Here is a 27,914-nt window from a genome sequence, read left to right as displayed (position 1 = left end):
TGTATAGCAAGGTCAGGTCACCTTTGACCCTCCGAGAGCTAGAACTGATGTGAGTCCAACACCACAGATTAGCCATACTTATTGTATAAATACTTATTATATAAGCCCTTTGAATTCCCTAAAGTTACTTCCATCTCAAAAAAAATCAGACTGTTTCACTTTCATTAGCCCCATCACCAACTGAAAAACTGTTTTTTCCAACACCAACCTTGGGAGATACCGTATTTTTTGCTCTATAAGACACACACTTTCCCTCCTAAAAAGTAAGGGGAAATGTGTGTGTGTTTTATGGAGCGAATGCAGGTTGCACAGCTTTCCTGCACAACGTTGCTCCCGCTGCGCTGCTCCCGTTGCTTTCGCTGAAGCCAGAACAGCAAGAGGGATAGCTGTGCTGAAGAGGCTTCGTGCGGCTATCCTTCTTGCTGTTCTGGCTTCAGGGATAGCTGCGCAAAGCCTCTTCAACAACAGTTGATTCAGAATTTTTTTTCTCTTGTTTTCCTCATCTAAAAACTAGGTGCATCTTATGGTCGGCGCATTTTATAGAGCGAAAAATACGGTAGGTAGGGCATGCATTCATTTGGAAACATTGACCGTTCAACTGTTTAGAGGTGCTTTTGAAATCACCGCTGTCTATGGGGGTTCCCGGTGGCCTCCATGGTGAAGAGCACCTACCCCCAGCTTCGGCTGGTGTGTCAACTGTGTCATTTTCCAGTCAGGAATAATGTAGTCACTGTGGCACATGTGTTGGTGTCCTTCTGTTTAGTCTTTCCCAATGTGTTCTATGTGGGGCTTCGCTTTTGCCTGGGGCAGACTGTGGCTGGTGCAGAATAATGCAGCCCAGGTGGTTCATGTCACACACCATTGCTGAAGGATTTCCACTGGCTACCTATTAAAACCAAGCCACTTTTAAAATCCTGTTACTTGCATTTAAAGCAACTTTGCAACAGGGTTACCCGAAAGACCAGCAAAGACGTTTAGATCAACAAATGAAACCTGATTATATTTGCCATGACCGAATGATTTTTGGCTTATGGTAACATGGTAGTGGGCTTTTTCACTGGTGACACCAGTGTTGTGAATTTCTCTCCCTGCTGAAATATTACCATTCCCCTGTCTCTCAAAGTCACACCTGCTTAAGCAAATATTCCCCTGATCTCCTAAATAGAACCTCTTCTTTTGATAGTTCTTTTAACTAGTGTAACTGTTACACTGTTTTAATGGGCTTGTTTCCTGCACATTTTAATTAATGGATGTTTTCATGTTTAGATGAAGCTGTTTTATTGTGTATTTTAATCTTAACTAGCTGTATTTATACTCATTATTTTGCTGTTGGCTTTTATTTGTTTGTAAACGCAATGGGAATCTTCTTGAAATGAAAGGTGGCATATAATTTCTTCTGAATCATCACTATCAACTGAACATTACATCTTAGTTTCTCTCGATGCAAATTTGTCCATGGTATCCTTTATGTTTATTTGGGAGGATACCATAATCTTAGTCATAATCTTAGATATGTTTTGTCACTGATCTGATATTCTTCTTTCACTATTCCCTTCACACCAATATGCTCCCTTTCTGTTTAAGGAATGTCTGCCCATGTCAACATCCCTCTATATCTGAAATCCAAAAGAAGAGGCACTTTTCTCTTTCTGTAGTCTTCCAGCAGTGGCCGACCTTGGGGGTCTCAAATTTCAGCAGCTCCCTGTGCAATGCCAAAATTCGCCCCGCCCCACCTCTCACCTTCCACTCTCCAACATAGTTACGGTGCCCCCTAGGCTCCATGTCTTAAATCCACCTCTGCTTGCAAAGTTACTGAGGTGTAAGAGGGGGCAGTTGCCTCTTGGCATATTCAGTATCATTCAAAGCACACACAACCTGAAGAACTACCCACCATTAAAGGAAAGGACAGGACTACTAGACATGATGGCTATTCTCTGCCTCCACCATCAGAGACAGTATACTTCTAAATATAAGTTGCTGGAAACCACCAGGCAGGAGAGTGCTCTTGTACTCAGATCCTGCTTCAAGGTTTCCCACAGTCCTTCAGTTGGTCACTGTGAGAACCTTATGCTGAACTAGATGGGCCTTTATCCTGCTCCAACAAGGCTCTTATGTTCTGAAGTGTGTGTACATTGCTTTGCATTCTGTGGTGAAAGAAAGGCAGGTTATAAATAAACATTTACAGCCACAGTCCTCTGGTGAAGTCCTTTTGCTTTTATTTTCTCTTGCTTTGCTTCTCAACCTCCCTTGCTTTTGTGTATAAGGCTCCCAGGTCGTTTCCTCTCCAGGAACTGACCACATTCAGACCTACTTATCTTCAACAAGCTTGCTGCCTCCTATGCCTTCAAATCATGAAACATATCACTGGCATTCTAAGAGCTACTGGTGATTTAGATTACATTTGCCAGGCCAGAAGCTGTGCTTTACAAACAAAATTAAAAAGAGGGAACTTAAATACAAGGTGTCATGTGAATAGTCTCAGTGAAATGAAAGTGATTCTAAATGCTAGCAGGAAGGACATAGTTTCATTGTACATAAGGAACTTGACAAAACAAGGATGCTGAACAGACTTCACTCAAACTGATGGAACAATCTCTTTGGCTTAGTTACAGAGTTAGCTAAAGGTCCTATACAATTCATTATCTAACCTAACACTCATATTACCAGGAGGTGATGATGGGTGGGTGAATAGATGGTTAAAAAGTCCACTGAGAAGAGCAAAATAAAACCAGGAATTCTGAAAGAATGAAGAATCTTGTGGCACCTTGAAGACCAACCATTTTACTGTGGCATAAGCGTTTGTAGGCTAACAGCCCACTTCTTCACTGTATCAAAATGTTAGCCTAGGTAACAGGGGTAAATCCACCGTGGCTTCAGAAGAAAATGAAATGTAGGAAGAACAGACAGTAGTAACTTATTAAAATAACTCATCACTGCATTTCTGCATTTCATTTACCTTTGTCCTCCCTGTTTATAATCTCCTTCTTCTTCCAACAATTAGTATCTATAGACTTGTAACTCAGGATAACACTTCATATATCTGATGAAGTGGGATATTGTCTGTGAAACTTTATACTTGTTAGCCTTTATAATGCTGCAAGAGTTTTTGATGTTTTTGCTGCAGCCAACCAACACAACCACCTTCTGGAAACTGACAGAGAAGGGAAATTGAAGCTTCATCAGTCTCTAACTCCCATCCCAAAAATTAAAGCATCCTTTATTTTCAGCATATTTGGTATCTTCCAAAGGTCTTCATACATCTCAGAAATGGACAATTTTTGTTGTCAGGGAAGAAGAAAGCCTGCATGCCTATTAACAGCAAATCATCAAAAGCAAGATCAAAGCTAATGCAAAGCAGAAACTGCATCAAAATACTTGCAGGCAGATACTGATCAAATGTTCTACTCCATTTACCCATCCCTGTTGATGGAACACCGAGAAAATCAACAAAAACAGTGAAATAAACCTTGTGGTTGTGTTCATATTGCCCTTTGCAGTGGGAAACATTCACTGATTTTTGCCTGCTAAAATTTTATATACATTCCATATGCCCATACAAAATATATCTGTAATGTCTCTCCTTTATCATAGTATAAATCCTGTTTGGTTCATCAATAAGAATGTGTGCATACTTTTGGCTTTCTCCAGAACTCATCTGTCATTTTGTGTATTGACGAATCCAGTCATAAAGTGTTGTGATCTTGGTGTAAACGCCAGGGCGATTCCGTCGAGCACATCCTTCACCCCAGCTGACAATGCCTGTAAGGTACCATCTGTTCCCTCTTCCTAAACAGGCTAACGGACCCCCAGAGTCACCCTAAAAGGAAGGACAGAAGCCTCACTTTTTGCTTCATTGCATAACTAATGCATATTTGCAGTTAGGATTGTGATATGATACACACTTCCACATTTGTGCTGTTTTATCAATTCTTATACAGTCATTCCCAAAACCCGTAAGTCACCATGTGTAATTGTGGTCTGACGATATATTGTCTATCAGGTTCACATGGTATTAGATGATACTTGTTCCCTGGTGGGTGTGACTGGTTAAATGAATGCTTGAACTCCTGTGATTAGTGTTGTTGTTAACACTGTTTGGCACAATGTGTCTGATTCCCAACTAACATACTACTGCAGTCTAGACAATATGCTTTTACAGGTACACGACTTGAGCCAGGATTGGGAAGAGAGTCACCATGAGGAAGCCTGCTTCAACATAGCCTCAGAGATCCGGGAGATTAGGTTAATATGTAGGTGTATGTTGCATGTGCCTCAGATATTATTTTATTTTACTCCAACATCAAAGGCAGAAAGGAATGAGGTTGAGGTTGATATGGCTCAAGAAGGCATATGTCAGTACAAATTGGTACTCATTTAGGATTCAAATGCAAGTATTCTTGAAATTAAAAGTTAAGAACATAATATTTAAAGAATCTTTAATGGACACCTCAGATAATTTTCTAGTAATGCTTGGAGTAGGCCCATTGAAATCAATGGGACTTAAGTTAGTTGCTACTAACTTACTCCCATTGATATCATTGTGGTTACGTTTATTTAAAAAACTTCTATCCTACCTAATTTTCAAAATAAACTCAGTGGGTCTACTCTGACTAAGTCTGGATCCAACCCAGAGATGTCTAATGTCTTTTTTCTATGGGAATAAGAAAACATTCCTGGGAAAAATAATTTTGAAAGGACTGATGTACAAATCAGTGTCACTTTTCACAATCATTTTCCACTTTACCTGACATGCGTCAATGCCACCATTAAGGTTCCCCGCACACAGCATCCGAGAAGTAATCAGATCGTCATAAAGCTTGTTGCAAACACTCTGATCAATTATTTTCACCTTCGCTTCTTGCAGTGTTTTTGCAAGTTCACCTACAACAACAGAAACATTGCATGGGTTCAGTATGATGGTTCTGATTGCAAAGTGAGAGGTGAAAAAAATAATAATCAAGATCTGCCTTAGAACTTTTAACTTTTCCTTGCCTATATGTTCCCAGAATAAAAAACGATTGGCACAGCACATGGTGAATTAAACTGAATAAAGGTTAATCTAATTGAACATTTCCAAATCTAAGCATATTACCTTCCTAGTGGCTTCTTAAGTTTACTATCCTCTAAGAATAAACTAAAATTAAAGAGTTCCACCATTTGTCACTGAGGATATGTATTTAGAATTGCCACAAGTGATATCCAATTGAGCTAGGCCATATACCTTAAGTTCTATTAATGTTATTTATTTATTACATTCATTATACTCCACTTTTTAGCCAAGGGTGGATCCCAGAGTGGCTCACATTTACAATCCACAAAAAGGTACAATATATTAGGATGCTTGGCATTTGCAATAAACATATCCAGAAATGAACATACTATTTTCTTTTACGGCTCCCCAGCCAGTTACATAGCAGACAGTTCCATAAATTAATAGTCTACGACTGCTTGGTAAACATATGGGCTGTACCAGCTCATTGAAGAATACTGGTGACTCCATTTCCAACAGGGCAATGTCATAGTCTGAGATATATTGGTCATAATGTGGGTGAACAATGATCCTTTTGATCGATCTCATCGCTACGTGATTCTCATTATTTCTGTTAATGACCTTTATACCCATATATGCTGTCCAGCCAGATGCTATAGAGTATCTGAAAAACAACAAAACGTGCAGTTTTCCATGTGCTCTTCTTATACGGGTCTCATTCATTTGAATGGGAATTGCATAATTTATTCATTTTATTATTTGTATTTATAGCTCAGCCTTCACCAAATTGCTCAAAAGGCAGGTTACTAAAAAAACAAAACAAAACACCCCCAAAAAACTCCACATAAAACACATACAAGTTCTAATAGAATCATAAAATAAAACAACAAAACTAAGAAAATAACCAAACAGCACAGTTCACCAATCCAGCAGGAAGGAAGACTCCATTCAGCCCAAGGCCTAGATCTTGATCAATCATTTTTTTAAAAACCCTCAAGCTATCACAAAATACACTTTTGGGGAGGAGTCATTCCACAACCTAGGTCACCACAGAGAAGGCCCTCTTCTGTATCTTCATCTCTCAGTCCAGGGAAGGCAGCGATACTGTCAACATGGCCTCTCCTGTTGATTTTTTAACACCCAGGCAGCTTGATGCAAGAAAAGGCACTCATTCAAATATTTGGGACCCAAGTTGTGTATATGTCAGTGTTACCACCTTTAATTAGGCTCCATACTGCATTGGCACTTTCAAGACTGATGAAATGGGTTTTGCATAGCCTCCAACATCCAGGTGATCCAAATTGTAACGCTTGGGGGAGTTTTGGTCCCGAGCTCTTGCAAGAGCCAGCTGACAAGTGCCAGAGCACCGGACCAAAAAAGGGGACATTCCAGGATCCAATAAGAAGCTGGATTCTGTGATTTCTGCAATTCCTCCTTAAATCAGGATGGTTAAGTTGTATGGTGTCGAGCCATGAACAACCACCAGCCACTGTGCTCTGCTGCATTCTGGACCAGGTCACAGTTTTCAAAGCCTCTTCAAGGGTAGCCCCACTTAGAGCATATTGCAAAAATTTAATCTGGAAATAAAGATTCTAATCAGAACAACACAGAGAGGATCTGAAACAGTCTGGGCTGCCTCCAAGTGCTACAGACATAGAAGGCAAATCTTGTGGTTACTGTACGCCCCTAGTGATTATTTATCAGTAATGAATGCTTCACATTATATAATGCGTACCTTATCGAATCGGAGTCCTGAAAGCAATGGGCAGCAGATACCAGCCAACTATTTGAAATAATAGATGCACCACATATATGGCCATATGTTTTTAGCTGCAAGCTGGCTTGCCAAGGCCACTTTCCATACTTTGCATCTTCACCACCAACAATTCTGGGTCTTTTTACCTGACTCCTTCCACATGCTAATAAAAAAATGAAATACATATGGAGGTTATGTATGTAAAAACAAAATACTCTACCAGTCATGCACTGCAATCCTGAACAGACTTTCTAGGGCACAAGTCCCATTTAGTTTAACTAGATTTTCTTTGGTAAATCTGCTTAGATTTGCACTGTAGAAGTGCAATTGCACATACATGGACAAAAGACCTACTAAATATATTGGGACATCTATCTTTCATGTAAAGGGTTTGTGACAGGGTTAGGTTCCTGAAGCCTTCCAGATGTTGACTTCTTACTCCTGTCACTTCCAGCCAGCATGGTCAATGGTCAAGGATGATGGGCAGAGGGCATTGAGGGCAGCATGACTGATTTTGACACACTACGCCCAGAGCCTAGGGGGTGTCACAGGGCAGCACAAGTAGGATGTAGTGAATTGAGCAGAATGGAAGATGAGAGGCAGGGAGAACTAAATATTCACCTCACACAGGGCACCGCTTGAAGTCTGCCCCTGTAATGGGAATGGTTGTTCAGCAACATCTGGAAACCCAGAAGTTATCCACTCCTTATTGAGGAACTAGCTTTATAAATTTTTATTTATTTATTTATACCCTGCCCATCTGGCTGGGTTTCCCCAGCCACCCTGGGTGGCTCCTAACAGAGGACTAAAAACAGAATAAAACTTCAGACATTAAAAACTTCCATAAACAGGGCTGCCTTCAGATGTCTTCTAAAAGTCAGATAGTTGTTTATTTCCTTGACATCTGATGGGAGGGCGTTCTGCAGGGCGGGCGCCACTACTGAGAAGGCCCTGTGCCTGGTTCCCTGTAACCTCACTTCTCGCAGGGAGGGAACCGCCAGAAGGCCCTCGGCACTGGACCTCAGTGTCCGGGCTGAACGAAGGGGGTGGAGATGCTCCTTCAGGTATACTGGGCCAAGGCCGTTTAGGGCTTTAATGGTCAGCACCAACACTTTGAATTGTGCTCGGAAACATACTGGGGGCCAATGTAGGTCTTTAAGGATAAACCCTACTTCAGAGCCATGTGTGACTTGCAGTGGATGCAATGCTCTCACACTTTGCTGATTCTTACTTCAGCAGAGAAATCACACATGTCAACATATCGCTTTGAACACATAGAGCTACTCCTTCCAATTAAATGATGAGAAATGTTATGACAACTCCTAGAGCTCCTTTCCCCCATCAATACAGGGGATTTCTCCTGTGCCTTCAATGTATCATTGGAGCAAGGCACTGGTTTTTTATTTCAGATAAAGTTTTCCTGTTCAATTGATTTGAAATAAGGTTATTTGGTCATGGTAGATGGGGCTGATGGGAAATGTAGTCCAAGAACATTTCAAAGGCACTATGTTGGCTATCTCTGATGTAAGGCCTCTGTGAATGATGAGAACCTCAGTATAATGGTCAGGGAGGAGATGTAGGGAAATACACACGTTGTGGTAGAGCTTGTGGCCTGTAGAAGAGATTGATAGCAACTGGAGTGAGACATGGTAATGGCACCCTTTCTTCTTCTTCTCAATCTCCCTAAACTACAACCCTTAGGAATTACTATATGAGAACCTCTTCTCCTTACTGTACTGGACAGATTTTGAGCTCCAGTGTAGGCCTGGGCCATCAGGACAGAGCATAGAGCAAAGAGATAATATAGCAGCTATGTCACTGATGAAAAAGTACCATATTCCTAGATAATGGGTACCTAGAGCTCCATGTGCACATTAGTGTGTACATAGTCCTGATCTGAAATACACAGACACATTTCAGCTCACTTCGTTGTTCACTCATTATTGACTTACCACAGTTCATTTCATCAGATCCATCTGCACAGTCTCTTATTCCATCACACTCTGGGTTTTGCTTTATTGGACACTTTCCATTTAGACATTTATATGCATGCTGTGAGCAGCTTCTATAGGCTGAAAGAATAGAGTGACAGATGAGAAACATAGCAATGATGCATTTCATGGCGCTGCCTCATAGGTCATGCAGCATAATTAAAGCAATGCATTTTCTAAAAATACATAGAATCACAAAGCTGTAGAGTTGGAAGGGACAATGACAGTCATCTAGTCCAACTCCCTGCAATGCTGGAATCTTTTGCCCAACGTGGAACTGAAACGCACATTCCTGAGATTAAGAGTCTCAGGCTCTACTGACTGAGCTAAATGTATAATTTCATAGGTGTCTTGGCAATATGTTTGATAACCTAGACCAGGGCTATCCAACATGGTGCTCTCCACATGTTGTTGAAACTTCAACTTCCATTATCTATTAGCATTGGCCATGCTGCCTGAGGTTGTCTGAAGTTGCAGTCTAAGAACATCTGTTTTCTATCCTTGACTTCCACATGCCAAAAGTTCCATTTTGCCACTGGAAAAGCTGTTTAATGTAAAGATATTCAGATCTGATTCTGAAACCTTGTGCCCAGTAAACAACACACACTTCTTCTGTGTGCGCACAGTCTGTTGTGTGGCTAAAGTGCACAGGGGAGCGAGTCTTCTTTTAAAAAAGGTTTCGGCAAGAATTATCTGCTTGGCAATTGTTTGCCCTTACGTAAACTTTTTGATTAAGTAAAACAACAGTTCACAATGTTTAAACTTTTCCCCATTTTCAGAACACATTCTTCAGTATTCTTGAGATACTACTCTCAGGCAGTCACTATTTCATTGCTTTCACTGCCATGTCTAAAAGATGTTTTGTGCTTATCCTGGACAAAATGTCTTATTGTGGAGATTTAAAAAACAGACTGTTAAAAAACATCCTTGTAACATCTTTGGGTACTCATGCATTTAATAATTTTAAAAGTATGAATATTAGTCTTCAGAAAAAGCACACAAACACCTGGCTTGAGAGCAGTAAATGTGAAAAGGATCTAGGAGTCTTGGTTGACCACAAACTTGACATGAGCCAACAGGATGACGCGGCAGCTAAAAAAGCCAATGCAATTATGGGCTGCATCAATAGGAGTATAGCATCTAGATCAAGAGAAGTAATAGTGCCACTGTATTCTGCTCTGGTCAGACCACACCTGGAGTACTGTGTCCAGTTCTGGGCACCACAGTTCAAGAAGGACACTGACAAACTGGAACGTGTCCAGAGGAGGGCAACCGAAATGGTCAAAGGCCTGGAAACGATGCCTTATGAGGAACGGCTAAGGGAGCTGGGCATGTTTAGCCTGGAGAAAAGGCGGTTAAGGGGTGATATGATAGCCATGTTCAAATATATAAAAGGATGTCATATAGAGGAGGGAGAAAGGTTGTTTTCTGCTGCTCCAGAGAAGCGGACACGGCGCAATGGATCCAAACTACAAGAAAGAAGATTCCACCTAAACATTAGGAAGAACTTCCTGACAGTAAGAGCTGTTCGACAGTGGAATTTGCTGCCAAGGAGTGTGGTGGAGTTTCCTACTTTGGAGGTCTTTAAGCAGAGGCTTGACAACCATATGTCAGGTGTGCTCTGGTGGTGTTTCCTGCTTGGCAGGGGGTTGGACTCGATGGCCCTTGTGATCTCTTCCAACTCTATGATTCTATGATTCTATGATTCTAAATGGGGTTTTTTCCCTGTGTGGTGGGAACAAATATAATGTATGTTTTAGACATATTGCATTAAGCAAGCATAAGATAAATCAGAAAGAGCTGTCAGGAAGGGGCAGTGCACTGCACCTGGCATCCCATCAGTGGCATTCTTAGTGCTTACTGAGAGAGGGAGGGATGCAGCAGCAGAGAGGTCAACATTGTGCAGATGCACCTGTGAGAGCACTGGATTAGCTCTTCTAGTGTGCCTGAGCTACCAACCTCACCCCTGCCTTGCTCCTCCCCTCTTTCTCCCATAAACACTAGTGAGACCACTGATGGTAGACCAGATGGGTGGCAGCATCCCTCCCTGCCAACTGTTCCTGCAATAAATAAGAGCATGGTGCATATCAACATAACCCATGAGAAAATGATGCAAGAACGCCCTACGTTGCTGGCATTTTCGTAATTCCCAGTCTAAAATTTGTTTATGTTGTTCTTACCGCAATTGTCTTCCTCCTCATCACTCTCACTTTCACAGCTGCCATCTCCTTTACAAGGCCTGGAATGGTGTTTACACTTCCCATCACCACAATTAGACTTCACGGGATTGCAACCTAGGGAAGAATTTTATCATCAAGACTGTGGTGTTTCATTCAACAGCAGATGTCCCCAGAGAGCACATATCCACTGCCGTTGCTTCCTTTAAAATGAACCCCGGGAATTGTTGACAACCTTAGGATTCAGTTAGAGAGACCTAGTCCCACCTGAAACAAGTCCAAATCCTGGACTGAAAACTAGGAAGTACTGTTAAACCAATATGAAATTAGAATATGTCCCAATAAAACATGGTCTTCTCATGCAGTAGACCAGGAAAATTTACTTTCTTTAGCATCACCACTGCTTAGTTTGCTATTCAAAGTTCTTTATATGAAACAAATCTCAATTCTTGACTGAGCTGTTAAAACACTTCACAAAATGAAAGGTATTTTTAATAAACGAATGGGTCAGGGAAGGGTCTGATGACCTGTACTGATATTCAAGCTCTATATGCTTAATGGCTCTGATTTTATTATTTATGTCATAAAATTTATAAACTGTTTGATTGTTTAAAACCAACCAACCAATCAGCCCTGCAAGCTGTTTTCTTTCCAGCCAATACCTTACCAAGCTATATTTACAATGTTCTAATTAGCTCACGATGAACTCACCACAGTTTACCTCATCACTTCCATCGGCGCAGTCTTTCCACCCATCACATCTACTGTTTAAAGAGACACATGTTTTGTCGGAACATTTAAATTGCCTAGGACAAGCTGAAAGAATTGAAAAATATCAGACTACCATAGATAATCATGATGACACTGAGTCACAGAGTAAAATTCTGTACTCTTATGACAGCTGAGTAGGATAAGATTTGTCCCAAACCCGCTTTGGTGACAGGGGAAAACATATTAGAATAGCTATAACCTTGTACCAGAGGACCAAAGTCAAATGGCAATGGACTTTCCCCATCTCTTCCCAGATGGGGACTTTCCCCATCTCTTCCCAGCATGCTCCTATAGACTCAGCAGAGGCTAGAAGTTCTGGCTAATTTTGCAGCCAATAGCAGCACTCTACCAGAAGCATATAAGCGCTAACAAGGTAACTGCGATCTTACAGTATCTCAGAATCTGAGATAAGGGATCGTGTGGTGCCTGTTGTTGGACTACAATTCCCATAAGCCCAGCTAACATCACCAATGGTCAGGGAGGGTGACAGATTTCATGAATCCCATTTCCACTGCTGCAACTAGATACAGGGCATACACATTGATAGATCCAGGTAGGAATCCCATATCTCCAAGTGAGACTACTCTGACACCATCCATCTCTTAACCCAAGCAGAAGACAGCAAGGATTTTAGCTACAGAGTGTCCCACCTTTGTCTCTGCACCTAAAATATGTACCAGCTAGACAATGTTTGGTGGCATGACCACTGACATGGAGTCACAGAAAGGTTATGAATGCTGGTGAGGTCCCTAGTTCAGACACCTTTGTTGGTGAATGCAGAGCACTCCACTGAACTTATTAGTATGGCTGGCCAAGCATTTATTATTTATCCTTCCCTGAAGGGTATGAGTCAGCACAAGGAACATAACAGTCATTGGAGACAGAGTTTCAGTGCAATTTCTTATATGGGATGGATGACTACACTATATTTTCAAACAGGTTAGTAACCCAATACAGACTTTCGGTCTGCCACTAGGAGAGAGGGAGCTTGGTTGGGAATGGAATAGTATCTTGTTGATAACAGCCCTTTTTAAGTCATTCATCACACTGCCCATGTCTTTCTACAGGCAACCAAACAGTCATCCATCACCCACAGAGATACCAACCTATTGAGATCCAGTGTGGTATAGTGGTTAGGGTGTTGGACCTGTAGGACTTGGGTGACCAGAGATCAAATCCTCATGCAGCCATGAAGCTCATTGGATGACCTTGGATGACCTTGACTATTTGTTTATTCACAAGCCCTCAACCCACATGTATACCAATCATTAGGGGTAAGCATTTTTCTAGCAAACCAAAAAATCAAACATTTGTTGAACTTTCAATTGTAGCCTCAGATCTGCTGACTCCTCCTGCTTCATAATAGGGATAGACATAGGTGTGAAGGAGGCACATTTGGGACAAGCTAGAAGAAATGTGTTCATACTCAATCAGTAAATGACCATGATAATGCTATTAATACTTCATACATCTGTGTCCACTTACGGTCTGTGTGGCTGAAAGCTCTGAATTCAATATAAAAACCCCTGTGTGTGACCAGTTCATCTGAATGGAAATGGATGGCCACTGAATAGCCATATTCCTTGACCCTGCTGCCTTCCCCAATAGGTTTACAATATCTGATATGAATAAAACACAACAAAATTACAGATATATAATACATCACTATAATAGAACTAATCAAAGAGTGTATTCACAGTGCGATTCTACAGTGCATGCTTACTCAGATGTAAGCCTCATGGAATTCGATGGGACTCCCAGGTCAGTAAGTATAGGATTGCAACCAAGCGGAGCAACCATAAGATGGTGATGGAGAGATTCTATAGTGGACGGTGTAGAAGTAGGGTCAATGGAAGGGAAAATAAGTACCCCATCTCCAAGGCTGGCACAGTTCTTTCCTTGGTTTGGCGAGGCAGTGAGAAGGTGATGGAGAAACCAGGAGGTCTTTGGACCCAAGGCGTCCCTTTTTCTTCCTACTGCCTTCAGCTCACTGACAGTGGAAGAGTAATAGCAGTGGAGCTTTTTGTGGAAAGGGATGTCCATAGCATCCTATGGTCTCTCAGCCTCCATCACAGGCAGCACAGGACTGCTCCTCTTTAATTGCATTCATCATAACTTGTCGTTTTGACAACTTCTTATGACTCAAGATCGTGTTACAGTTGTCATTTTCAGAATTCCAGTCCAGATTAAGGACTCATCTGTGCTATACATTTAAAGCAGTATCATGCCACTTTTATCATTCATGGCTTCCCCCAAAGTATTTTAGGAACTGTACTTTGTTAAGGGTGCTGAGAGTTGTTAGGGGATCCCTGTTCTCCTCACAGAGCTCCATTTTTCAGAAGTAAGAGGGGGTGTCTGTTAAACCACTCAGAGTCAGTTGAAATTTGGTAGGGTTGCCATGTGTCCTCATTTTCCAATACACACCCTCTTTTTCAGGGGCATAATTTCTGTCTGGGTAGATTTTTTTAATTTGCCAAAATGTCTCCGGCTATACTTGCTGGATGTGACATAGACATAATGAATGGTCTTCTCTTCTCCTGCCCCCCTCAGCAATATATCACAGCTTCTATAGCCTACATATAGTAGGGGTATTTAGTCATCATAGCGTCCTCTTTTTTGCTCTTAAAAATATGGCAACCCTACATTGTGGCAAAATGTGGTCAGTTTTTCAAATTTTATTATTCTAATTTTACTTACAACCCTTTCCTTTTTTAATTATCTATAACCATAAACGACTCTTCACCTATGGATGTCAACAAAGTTGTTTCAAGAAAAGTAGCAGAAAAGGTTGTAGCTCACCTAATTCCATCAATTTCCAACCAATCTTTATCACATCTATTGGATCCAAGGGATGGTTCCTGAACTTGTATTACAAGAATTTTTAGCAGCAATCTATAGCCAGGCAGTGGTGCCTAAGATATAAAAAAGCATTTAAAAAAAATAAAAATCATGGGGAAGAACATTTATTGTACTTTTAATACTTAAAAACAACCTGCCTCTTGGTCCTAAACACATGAACAGTGCGATCCTGTCTGGTCTACTGAGATGCAAGTCCTACCAAGTTCAGTGGTACACCCAGGGAAGTGGGCATAGAAGGTATGGGAAACTTGTGCGGCCATCCAGATATTGTTGGACTACAGTTCCCATAATTCCTAAGCACTGCTCAAGTTGGCTGGGACTGATGGAAATTGGAGTCTACCAACATCCAGGGGACCACAGATTCTCTACCGTAGATTATAGAATGGGATCCATTACACACATACCTGGAACATACCCTCTCCCCTGTTGGTTTCTGTTGGGAGACGGATGTGATGTTACTGGTTTCTTGTTCCTTTGTTCTTCAGTTGCTCTCTGCTTTCACAGAGAGAGCATGTATATTTCTTTTCTTTTTGCGTAGTGAGAAATAAAGCCTAGCAATGTAGCTCATATTTCTCATCCCTTCTGCCGTTTTGGATACTCTGGTGAATGGGGAACGTGCCTGGAGCCTTATCAAAGGAGGAGGAGATTCCGGAGGGCTCGACCAGAGGAGTAGCTCGGTCGTAGCAGAGATTCCGACATCTCCTCCCAACTGAACATAGGCTGGATGATAAGGGAAACAAACCCCCTTCTTTCAATGAGTATGAGATTGCAAGGTGTTTATGAACTTCCGGGTTAGCGCCTCCGGTAATGGCTGAATTCCTCTGACCGGGAGGAATTCGCTTCGTGGAAATTAGGGTCTGACTGCCACGGCGAAGGTGGGGACCCACAAAAAATCACAGGCAGGAGAAGCCTGTGAATGTGGGATTCGGCTGGCACCTTTTGCGCCTCCCCTACTCACGGGGAAACCCGGTTTCGGGGATCCGGAGCGACGTGGGGTGAGTGGCGCGGTGCTTCGAATTGACTGCTTCTTTCACGGAGTGAAGCCGAATTGCTGTTGCCGGAGAGCGCTGACTTTTTCCTGTGGCCAATTCGATTTTAAAACAACTACCCGTGAGTAGAACGGAAAATTGGATTTTTAAACGTCTTAATTTGGTACCGAAACAGGGAGGTTTCAAACAGGAAGTCCGCCTTCCCCTTTTGTAAATAGACTGGAGCAAAAAGGCTGCAAGCTAAAGTCTTGGAAAGCTTTTCATAAAGGATTAAACTTCCATCGGCTAAAATCATCAAACCCCCCTTGGAAGCAGGAGGAGAGGGGGGAATTTTTAGACCATGTAAGCCTGCAGGAGAGAGTGAAGAAAGTCAAATTACCACCGCTCTGAACCTGGAAACGGCTGCTAGTAGGACTGAAGTTTTGGATATGTTCATTGACTGTGAATAGATCGTTTGTTGACAGTAAGTTAAAGAAGAGAAATACATTGTTTCCATTGTCTCCTTCTGCGTTTAAAAAGGAGTAAATGTAATTGAAAATTGAAACTAACTTTATTGTTTGAATTGTGCTTAAAATGATTGATACAAATAGAAATTGTTTCCCCCTAGAGGAAGCCTTTGAAATTGTTACATAAGCTGAGCGGGGAATTTCCAGCTGTAAGACAAGACCGTGAGAATCTGGGATTGACCTTGGACTGTTAAGAATGTTGACAGAAGAAGCCTTAGTGGTTGCATTATGTACACTGGAACAGCTCCATAGGAAGACGGATGTGATGATTATAAAAATTGATAACTTGGAACAAAAAGTGACTAACTTGGGACAAAAAGTGAATATTAATACAGAAACTATTCAGGAATCGATACAGGGATCTACCTTGACATGGCAAATTTAGGAGAAGGCGGGGGAGAAAGTTGTTAGAGCCCCAGCCTCACAAATGCAATTTGATGACTATAAGTGGATGCCTTTTATGACTGAATCTAGAGAAAGCCAGACTTTGAGGATTGGAGCCCCGCTCGGACTGGAGAAGGAAAGTTGGATAGATCCCTTCATGCAGGGATTTGTTGACTTTTGGGACTTGGACTTGGGTCAGGAGGAGACTGGAGTTGTGGGGACTGCCAGACTTGGAGGAACTTTGAAATACGACTGGAAATATCTTGTGAATTTCAGTTTTAACTATGGAGATTTGGCTGATTTGTCGAGAAGGAATAAAAACATTGCTAGGTGGGAATTTCCTCGAGATTTACTTTTCAGCATCAAAGGAAAGAAAATAAGAACAAGATTAGGAGAAGACAAAGTAAAGTGCATGTATAAACATGAAGAAGGCTCGCAGAAGGGACTTGGAAAAGAGTTAAGAGCCTCGGACAGAAGATCACCAGGTTGATGGACTATATGGAATTGACGGAAATGACTGGCAGAATCCGAGACCAGGGAGAAGAGACGGTGGAAGATTATTGGAAAAAGTTTAAAATCTATATATGGAAATAATGTAAAATTAATGAATGTTAGAAAAATGTTGGAAGGAAATTATATGGCTTTAGTAGAAATGTTTTAAGGAATTAAGCATAAATAAGTATTATAGTTTTAATGGAAACTAAGGTTAAAATATGTTAAGATAATTATATGACAGAAAATAGAGAAAGATGGAAAGGATTTGCTGAAACAATTAATAGAAATGGAATACAAAAAGGGAGGTGAGAGGAGGTTGATGAAACAAGGGAATGAAAGAGAGGACATTGAGATGGTATGATGTGTGTTTTTTGAACTGTTTTTGCTTTTGTTTTGTTTAATGTGTTAATGTTGTGTTGTGTATTGCTTATATATTGTACTGTATGTTTTTTCTTCTTTTTTCTACCCCCCTTCTTTCCTTTTTGTAAGGTTTAAAAGTAATAAATATTATTTTTTTTAAAAAAGAGATTGCAAGGTGTTTATGTGCCCCGGTTTTCCCACTGCAAAAAGTACCATATTGGCCTGAATATAAGCCGCACCCGAATATAAGCCACACCTTTAAAATTGGAGGGGGGGAAAGAAAAAATACCCGAATATAAGCTGCTCCATTCCTCGCTGCTCCTGGGCATACTGGGCAGGGAGGGGGGAACTGCACTGTGTTGCTGGCGGCCTTTCCCCTCCCTCGTTCTCTCCCTTCCTGGCCTTGGGGGAGAGGACGGGGGACTACATGAGGGATGGTCGCCGCTTTGCCGCGCTCCTGGCTGTATACTGTAAGATCACGAATATAAGCCACACTTTAACTTTTCATGGTCGGAATTTGGGGGAAGGGAAAAGTGAGGCTTATATTCAGGCCAATATGGTACTTTTAAGCTTTCTGCCTTGCTTACCAGGCTCTGGGAAAATCTTATGTGGGCTCGCAAAATGTAGTGATATCTCAGATGGCCCAGAGAGATCCCACAAGGGCCTCCTGAGCCTGTGTGAAATCTTCCCTGAGCCTGGTAAGAAAATCTGAGAACTTTTAAGCTCTTCACCTTGCGTGTGTTTCATTTGTCCAGTTGCAGTTGGCCAGCTGCCAAGAGTGTAAAGCTGTGATCGCACACGTTACATGTGTGCAAGATGTGAGTTGACTGCAATAGAGAGTGCAGTAGGGTCATGAATGCTACCCTAGTCTCTTCGAGGAAGATTAGGACACAATGTTATAACAATCCAAAATCCATATTAGGCTGATATAATGCCTATTTCTCCTCACCACACAAACGATAATCACATGTATGTAAGATCTGTCATTTCATTTAAAATTATTTCCTTCTGTTTTTCTGGTCTCCTTGTTTTAGAAGAGCTTATTTCTTTTTTTTGGGAGGGGAATCAAGTTTTTAAAAGATTTTCATTAAAAGTTCCCTGTTACTTCTAAGAGTACATACTCTAATAATCCAGTGGCAGTCAATATTCGGTGGATAGTAACTTGGGTAGTATGGAGAAATTACAGTCCCATTCCAAGAGATGTATCGACCGCCACATTCTAAGGAGAAAATAAAACAAAACATTATTATTCTGAAGAACTGCTCATCTCTTGTTATGGAAAGCATGGGAAAAGCTCTTCTTGAAGTGAATGGGAGGTTTTTTTTTCATATTCAAGTAGCTGGTACGAGGTGGTGGAGCAAAAAAGAATTACTATAGGTGGGTAGTATTAAATTCACCACCACCACCAAATATAGATCAGGTGTTCTGCGTGGGCAACCTGATTTTAAAAAACTGCATCTAAGTGCACAGTTGTGGAGCTAATAGATCATCTGGCTTTTCCCTCAGGAAAGAAAGAATGGCATAGAAATAACTCTCTCTACTCTGCTAGGCCAAGGGGGTTCTTCCTTTCTCATTGTGCAAGGGAAAACACATACAAAGTATGATGATTCACTTATTTCCCCCTATGCATCGTACAACAAATGACATTTGGAACCCCCTTCACTGACTTTCAGAAGCTGGTTGTTTTGCTGCTCAGAGAATATGCTTTCACAGTGATGATATGCGGAGGCAGCTCAGTTTGCCACCATCCGCTTTGAGAAAAATTTGCAACAGATTTGTATACCTTTGTAATAAGAAGGGTGACAGAATTAGTATTCCCCCCAAAGCATCTTTCATCACTTGGCTCACTCTTCTCAATGCCATTGTGAACTTGAGAGAGCTACTGTCCCAAGTCACTTGAATCACGAGTCATTCAATACAGCCAAAAAGTGGATCGTTTCACTCCAGCACTTGTGCATCCCATGTCAGTCTTAGAAAACCCTAATATTATTATAGAGTTGGGTCAAAATAATCCTTGAATCCGTGTCTTATTCCCCATTTTAAATCCACATAAATATTTCAAATATAACACAACTGCATGTGACCCATCAAAACTTGTTCACAAACAATGCTTGGCATCTGGCAACTACATACCAATTTTAGGAACTGCTTGAAAATATGCATTCAATATATTGCTCTCTTTTCTTCGGTCCAATGAGAATGTGACCAACATGACATTACTCGATGAAGTTAAACGTATAACTGGGGACGTCCAGGCCCCGGACGACCCACACCATCTGAAATACATCCAGGCAGATTACAAAGCTGATTTGGAGGGCAGAAAGTCTCTTCCACTACTATACGTACCACCTAAGGGGCCTTGGGACACAGGGTGCTCTATCCCATGTAATGAGAGAGAGAGAGAGAGAGAGAGAGAGAGAGAGAGAGAGCACTGCTTTGTGTCTACGGGGCAAACTTTTTATTTTTATTTATATATATATATAATTTTCATTACATTTTCTAATTTACATTTCAAAATATTCATTTAAACAACCTTAAACCAATGACTTCCCTTCTTCTCTTTCCATGGTTCATTTTGCATACCTTAAAGGTAAAGGGACCCCTGACCATTAGGTCCAGTCGTAGGCCAACTCTGGGGTTGCTGCGCTGATCTCGCTTTATTGGCCGAGTGAGCCGGCGTAAAGCTTCTGTGTCATGTGGCCAGCATGACCAAGCTGCTTCTGGTGAACCAGAGCAGTGCACAGAAACTCAGTTTACCTTCCTGCCAGAGCAGTACCTATTTATCTATTTGCACTTTGACGTGCTTTCGAACTACTAGGTTGGCAGGAGCAGGGACCGAGCAACAGGAGCTCACCCCATCGCGGGGATTTGAACTGCGACCTTCTGATCAGCAACTCCTAGGCTCTGTGGTTTAACCCACAGCGCCACCCACGTCCCTTCGCATGCCTTACATCCCTGCATATTTTACACAAACTAAACCAGTCCATAATCCATTGCTACATCCATCAAAACTTATTTAAACTGGTGGATTTATCTTAATGCCACCAGCATTTTAAAATGAACACAGTTTTCACCCATGTATACCGTAAACATTTTCCAGTCTTCTTTAAACATGCATTCTTCTTGTTCTCTTATTCTAAATGATAAAACCGCAAGCTGTGTGTATTCCATCAGTTTAAATTGGCATTCTTCTTTGGTTGGGACCTCACTCATTTTCCATTTTGAGGCTAGGAAAACATGGGCCGCAGGAGTAGCATACATAAATAGTCTTTTTTGACACCTGGGAATTTATCCCCAACAAAAAGGACCCTGTTTTGTTTTTGTTTTTTGAAAGGTACTTTAAAACATTTCCCCCCAGTTCATTATACCGTGGTACCTCGGGTTACATACACTTCAGGTTACATACGCTTCAGGTTACACACTCCGCTAACCCAGAAATAGTGCTTCAGGTTAAGAACTTTGCTTCAGGATAAGAACAGAAATCAGGCTCCGGCGGCACGGCAGCAGCAGGAGGCCCCATTAGCTAAAGTGGTGCTTCAGGTTAAGAGCAGTTTTAGGTTAAGAACAGGCCTCTGGAAATGATTTAAGTACTTAACCCGAGGTACCACTGTATATCATTTCCCAATACTCTTTTACAAGTCCACCACATATGATAAAATGTACCCTCAACCTCATTAGATCTCCAGCATGGAGCAAACTTTGTAAATGCTCTTACCTTGTAATGATCTTATTTTGCAGAGGGAGAAGGAAGTCATATGCGGATAGCCTGTGAGATGCACAGCTCCCAGGAGTCACGCTATGCAAGGGAACAACCACTAGTCTCACAACGTGGTCCGATGGAACTCGCAGCCTCCACTGATAAAAAGATCTCTTAGGATTCATCAGTGTTAAGGTCCTATTATTACCAGGCTTTGCATAGAGGTCAAAGGCCACTGGTAGACAAAACCAAAATAGATCAGTGGCTGAAAAGCAGAAAAGCAGAGAAATGAATCCAGACCCTGTCGGCCCGGATCCCAGGAACCAGTTGTCTACGCCACAAAAGGCAGGCTTGTCCATCACATCAGACAAGGACTGAATACATTATGAGACAGCTCTGTGCTATGCTCTCACCCGATGAAGTTGTCCTCCTTTGGGACAAGGCGGAGGCACAAAGGAGATGAAAAAGGATCTACACTGGGCACCTGATTAGTGGCTAGAAGACTTGAATTTCTCTGTACCAAGCCAGCACCTTTCACCAGATAACTGAATGCAAAGCAGCTCTAAGTGCATCAACTAATGGAAAAAACAGGTGAAGCACATCAGCTTAAGTAGAGCACACAGTAGAAGACAATTCCTCTTTCTTACAGCACTATCTTAAGCCCAATTGTTCAGAAATCTTACTGAGGTCTATGGGGCTTACTCTCAACTACAGCTGTATCCTTAAGGTAAATGCAGCAAACATCATTTGTATAATATCTAACTCTTCCAGCATTAAAAAGATCATTATGAGCTTCACCATAATCATTGTGCGGATGAGGAATCATGACTGACTTGTCCACAGCTGTTGAGGCGAAGAGTGTAATTGTTAGTCCACTAAGCCAAGCCAGCTCAAAATTTCTCAGATCCATAAACCATGTCAGCATATTGGTCTTCTTCTTTTTACTTTATCCAGAGGTTAAGACCATATTGTGGCCCAGCCAGCAGGACTAAACAATTACGGTTCTTCTCACATATCATCCCATTAATTACAGTCATATTGTAGGGACAAAACAGCTCGGAACTGATCTGCTGTTATCATGCCATAATCTTTGAGCAGCATGCTTCAAGGCACAGCAGCAATTCCCAAAAGAGAGGGAGATATTTGTTCTTATCTTTGGTGAAGGGCTGGAGCAGAGATCAAGGCTTCTGGCCCCTTCCAGAGCTCCTACTCAGATGACATCTGTGGAGGTAGCAATACATGGATGGACGGAACAGTACTGGTCTTGCAGCCCTCATTCTCCCCATCTGCTTGTTCACCTAAAGCTGTGAACAAAGCCTATGTGTGCTCTGTTTACTACTGCAAGATACAGGAGCTGGCCAGCAGGGGCACTCCTGATAATCTACTGCTGCCACCGCCACCACTGACTTCCACATGCTGAGTGCTCTAGCAAGTTCTTATACAGCCTTTATAAAATAAGCAAATAACTCGACATACCTCACATTGTGAGAGTGCAACATTGATTTAAATTGGCCAATTATGCAACTGACAAGTGGGGCCTGTAAGAAAAATGCTGCAGTGTGGAGCTCTCCAGCCAGCCATGTCCTCTTCTAAGATAATCCATTCCACTCCCCCTCTCCTCAGTTTTCAGTCACAAGTACACATAACTGTCAATCAGCTCAGTACCCATTGGGCTCTTTGGGGTTTTCTTCTCCTTATGTCCTTCCTCCGCCTGTTGTATTATTATTATCCCTCCCTCTTATGCATGGATGGTGCTATTTTGGCAACATAGGGATCCATACACAGACTTCAGTTTTCCAGTGCTATAACACCATCTACTGAGAAACCTTGAATGGGTTACAGTCCCAGATTTAGAAGATTAGGAGAAGGCCCTTTGGAAATACTTAAATAGTCTGGATTCGTATTTATAAGCTGAAAATAGGGATGCAGAAGAAATTTGATATTGTTTGCATTTTAACAAGGAACTACATAATTTGCATTTCTCAAACTGCAGGGTGAACCAAAACACAACTATCCTTCAACATTCTCACTTTTCAAAATTTTGCAATCCAGTTCTCTATCTGAACTCTCTCTCTCTCTGGAATCTGTTAGGGGAGCATCTGTGCAAAATATCTTTATTAGTGAACATAACATACAAAAAAGGATTTTGTCAGGGGAAATTGCTTGCATAAATATGTATATCTGTCAACACTGTATGCAAAAATGTGTTTATTAGGATAAATTCATGTCATGCTAAAGGGCTGGTGAATTTTCATGAAGATTTCATGAAGATTTTTTTAAAGTGGCAGATTGCTGCAGAAATGTGGAGAGCTGAAACGAATAGGTCCATCCATCTTTGCAGACAATGGTTGCAATTGACTCAGAGTGCAATACATTTTTTTCTGCAGAAGTAGCCTTGTAATGAAAATGAGTTGCATAGGGGTGCAAAGGTGGTCTTGAGCAACCCTGCTCATTTCCATGTCTCTTGAGCTGGAGATGTTCCTCTTACTCACTGAATCCTTTAGGTTCAACTTAAGAGCAAGCACTGATGAAACAAAAGAAAGTTGTGCTAGAGCAACATTTGAAATGGTGTGCCATTGGACAATGGGGACAAACATAGCTCTTACCTGCTTTCCATGTCACATCATAGTCCATAGAATCTGAAACTAAAAATGATGAAGAATCCTCAAAATTAGTGGCATATGCATTCCTATGAATTATTGGAACTTCTAAAGAATATAAAAAATAATGTTACCAAAGAGCTCCATGGTAATAACATCAAAATCCTCCTCCAAAGAATATACTTCAGCCGTGCTGTTTTCAGTGGCAGGTGCCCGTTTACTGAGTATTTGCTTTTGCTTTGTCGAAGACAGATTTTGAATAGAAAGAACCATATCTTGTGGGGCCCAAAATGTACTCCAGTAATAAGCTCGAAGGCCACTCTTTCCTTCACTGGAGGAAGATGACAAAATAAGACTGAAGAAGAGCATCGGCTTGGAGAGGGATGTCTTGTTGCTCTCTGCCTGTGCACAAGGGTATCAAGGCAGATTTCCAGCACATAGGGAGAAGTTTGTGAGTTAAATGGGGTCACACATTCAAACTACAAGCACCAATCAAACCTCTTTTTTTTCTTTTTCCCCCCTAGGGAGATTCCTGCTCACGTGAAGATGGTTGTTAAACATTTAGATCCTGCACTTCACCATAAACTAAGGGTGAAATGCAACCACTAACAATGTGGTTATGTACATCTGCAAAGAGCTGGTGAACTGGGAAGTCCTTGGTTCACATTTAACCTCAGATGCACAATATTTATGTGGCATTATACATGACTGTAGACCTGTTCCTGTCTATTCTGCATCTAGCGTGCTCCCACCATTGGTTTGGGAAGCGGTATAAACACCATTTTAGCCACAATCCTTAGGTATCCTGCCATTTCTTATGAAATACTATGCTCTGATATCCATCTTCACCCTCAAGCAAATAAAAAACAAAAACAGCTCTGATCCAAACAGAGAAAAAAAGCAACCTAGCTTCACTTAAGCTGGTAATATGTACCCAGCCCAAGTCACCATCTCTCAGCCTCATTCATCTCATGAGGCATAATGCTCATATTGAGGTGGGAAATGTCTTTTGAAGGTGTTTAAAAGGTATATTGTGTATGCAGCCAATGGCAGAAATGAGCTGCAATGAACTAAGTTCCATTGCTTTTGTATATGTTCTTTGACTCAGGCAGTAAATAGTCTTAGACCAGTGCTAACCATCCACTGACTTTCACATTCACTTCCCCTGCTTAGACTATTTCAAAAAGGCTATCTGAGATGGAATGGGAAGTTTATTTAGAATTCTAGCCAAAGTCTAATCTGAACTGGAATAAGACTAAATTCCTAATGAGATCCTCTACTTAACTTTATTATCTTCTGATTCTTGAAAACATGAATAGAGAAGACAAAACAAATGCCTACAGTCAGAAAAAGGGTTTTTGAAATTCTGGTACTTACCTAAAAGCAGTAATAACAGATGTCAAGTAATAATTCCCTAAGCCAGAAGATCCATACAATTCTGGAAACTGAGAGTTAAACAATTAGAAAACTAAATATAAAGAACAAGAAAAAGTCTGTAAAAGATATAGCTTTTTAAAGAGTTCCAAGTAACAAAAACATTTTCTTGCCATTGTTTTATGTCTAGCACAAATAAGTAGGTAGCCAGCGCTGGTCGATTCATTTTTACAAGGTAGCATGATACTGATTCTTCATGAAATAGTAGTTATTGAATGATAAAAATCAGTATTGATTTAGACTATTTAAGATCTCTGTCATTTCTGGCTTCTAATCAGGCCATGGGCCACTCATGCAACCCATGCACAAAGCAGCTTTGAGGTACCCGGTGAATTCAGTTGGGAAATGCAAGCTAACAGAGAGATGCTTTGTATTTTCAAGCCTTCTGTTAGCAAGGAGCTAGAAAAGTGTTTTGATCTTGCAAATAGAGTAAACTTGGGAGAGAAGTGCAAGAAAGCAAGTATTGTTGAGCTGGAAGAGGAAATTTGAAAAGGGGTTTGCTTTAAATATAAACTAATTGTCCAAAAATCTCCACAAAGAAATGCACTAAGGCGGCAATCGTATACAAACTTACTAGGGGCTAAGTTGTATTGAACTCAGTGGGGCCTATTTCTGAGTAGGCAGAGAATATATATGAAATATCTACTGTACTGTGTAAAGCAGAAGAAGACACAACTCTGCTTACAGGAAATGGAACCAGAGACTGTTTTTTTCTAATTCTAGAAGGCTTAAGATATTTCAGTTCCTGAAGCATAACGTCAAAGTGGCACCCACGTGCAACAACAAAAATACGAATTGACCACTTTCTGGGTGGGTGTGAAAAGTGCTGCCCATACCAGGTTGTCTCGGCATGCTTAGTGGTAAGACTGACATTGGTAATGGTCTTCAATTTTGATCAAGCCACCACAACCCTCCCTTTAAGGCAACTCAAAAAAGATAGGCGCATGTCCCTTAACCGTCCCTCAGCAGGTCTAGTTTCATCAGCAGCATATCCCAAGTACAAAACCTATCAAATGAAATTTGAACCAAAATGTAGTCCCTTATATTTTCCATAGGCAAACTCACACAATTCTGGACAGCTTCAGCTTGCATTATAAATGTATGTGATTTGGGGTGCATTAGGTCACTTGTGTAGGTCAGGTTAGGAATTTCTAGGCTTCCACCAATGTAGATGAAAGAGAATGCAGGAGCTGGAAGGAAGGGAGGGGAAATATTAGCAAAACAAAAACAGGTTAATTCATGCTGGGGGGGAAAGGTTGCTTTAAAAGGCATCAGACTAACTTCTGTGTTAACAGGAAGACACTCCCTTTTAATACACAACATCAAATCAAAGTCCACTACAAGATTTTATTCAAAAAATATCATCAGATGATCTTCAGTATTCAAATGGAAATCTACTTTCACTGGATTCAAATGAAGACACAACTATCGGATGAATCTGACTTTTGTCAGTGCCTGCTCATAATATTCTCAAGTGATCAAGAAGGTGTATGTAGGACTTTCTTACACACACTATGCAGATGTTTAACTTTGAAATGTTATTGATTTTTATCTGTATGTTTTCTAACCATTTTTTTTAAAGGTTAAAGCTAAATTCATACCCAAGGGGCAACACTTTTAAACGATTTGGCTTTGCAGATAGTGTAGGATTAGCATTATTTGCAAACCATAGATCTTGAGTACAGCGTGTCCCCCCAATGCAACAACTTTCTGCATTAGTGGACAAAAACACCAAAAACACAAGATTCTCATAGTGTGCCAAAACTAGTTGGTTATGAATATTTGTCATAAACACGATACATCATTGGCATCCTGGAACTAAATAAAAACCCATTAAAAATAGTTTTAACATTAACCTGCTTGAAAAGCAATGAAGGCAACCTTTACATGTTTATAGAAATTAAAATCTTGAAGTAGTGACACTTACATAATGTATAGTACAGCACCAGCAGAATCACAGTGACAGTCAAGGAAATCACAGGTAATGTTTGTAAAAGACATCTTTTCCAGAAACGAAAAGGCACTTTTTGGCCAAAAGAATGCTTTCGACTTGCAATATCTTCTTGTGAAGCCTGGCTGTGGTGAAAAGGCAGACCCTGTTCAAGAAGGAAGGAATCAGCAAGCAAATCAAGGAAAATGATTCTGCCTTTGCTCAGCTGACAAGCGAATTAATCGCTGTATTATTCATGAGCAATTTACAAGCGTGTTAGGAAACCGAATTGCAATTTCTTACCAGTCCAGAGAGAAAGTGTGAGTCACAAGGAGTAGGTATGCTGTATATAACAGAGAGGCGCCTGGATGGGAAAGACCTCATGATGATGCTTCCCTGGTTTGTTCTGCCTTCTACATATCAAAATCCTAGAAGCAACTAGGGCTTTTGTATTTGGAACCTCAGGGGAAAACAATGCCTTTCCCTCTTATTGTTGTCCTTGGTTCTCCTTTGCTATATGACTAAACAGCCTCCCGGCTGAGCACCTGTGGTTCAGGTAGTAGGTGGGAAGGAAAATAAGCCATCCTGGCTGTAACTCTTTCTTTTCCAAACCAGGCAGATGGGATCAGGTTTACACAAAAGGACTCTCGGTTAAGATAGCATCTCCTTTGAAAATGGACAAATGAGACAAACCCCAATGCTATTCGTGCAAAAACTCAGTTTTTGATAGCAGCGCTTTACAGCATGCGCACCAGCATTTCTTAAAACAAAGGGAGGGGAAAGAATATCGGCTGTAATGAGCAACTCGGACAATGACTGAAATAGCCTGAGTGAAATCAAAGGAACTTACTGACCCTTTTAAAATGCTTACATCCTTGCAACAAAACCAAGTGAACCAAGAACAGTAATTAAGAACACAGAGGGATTTTGTTACAGCATGGTTACGGTTGAGGGACGTATTTAAAAGTCTGAAAA

General features: G+C 41.1%; 1 protein-coding gene across 1 annotated transcript; it reads right to left on the bottom strand.

Moving 5' to 3' along the window:
• Positions 1-577: 577 nt before the first annotated feature.
• Positions 578-27,443, bottom strand: LOC309530709 (suppressor of tumorigenicity 14 protein-like). Its single transcript, XM_082219731.1, has 18 exons — positions 27,243-27,443; positions 26,937-27,105; positions 26,075-26,199; positions 24,953-25,020; positions 23,710-23,906; positions 23,582-23,620; positions 20,994-21,210; positions 19,412-19,554; positions 18,400-18,497; positions 14,485-14,597; positions 13,171-13,304; positions 11,626-11,730; positions 10,918-11,031; positions 8,699-8,818; positions 6,726-6,909; positions 5,380-5,654; positions 4,745-4,881; positions 578-3,817 (listed from the first exon to the last, which is right to left on the bottom strand). The coding sequence occupies exons 1-18, from the start codon at positions 27,321-27,323 to the stop codon at positions 3,659-3,661; spliced, it is 2,478 nt and encodes an 825-aa protein (XP_082075857.1). The 5' UTR covers positions 27,324-27,443; the 3' UTR covers positions 578-3,658.
• Positions 27,444-27,914: the final 471 nt, after the last annotated feature.

The sequence above is a fragment of the Podarcis vaucheri genome, assembly GCF_965113315.1.
Source record: "Podarcis vaucheri genome assembly, chromosome: 4".
NCBI lineage: Eukaryota > Metazoa > Chordata > Lepidosauria > Squamata > Lacertidae > Podarcis > Podarcis vaucheri.
Note: the sequence above shows the minus strand (reverse complement) of the source record. Positions and strands in the feature narration are given on the sequence as shown.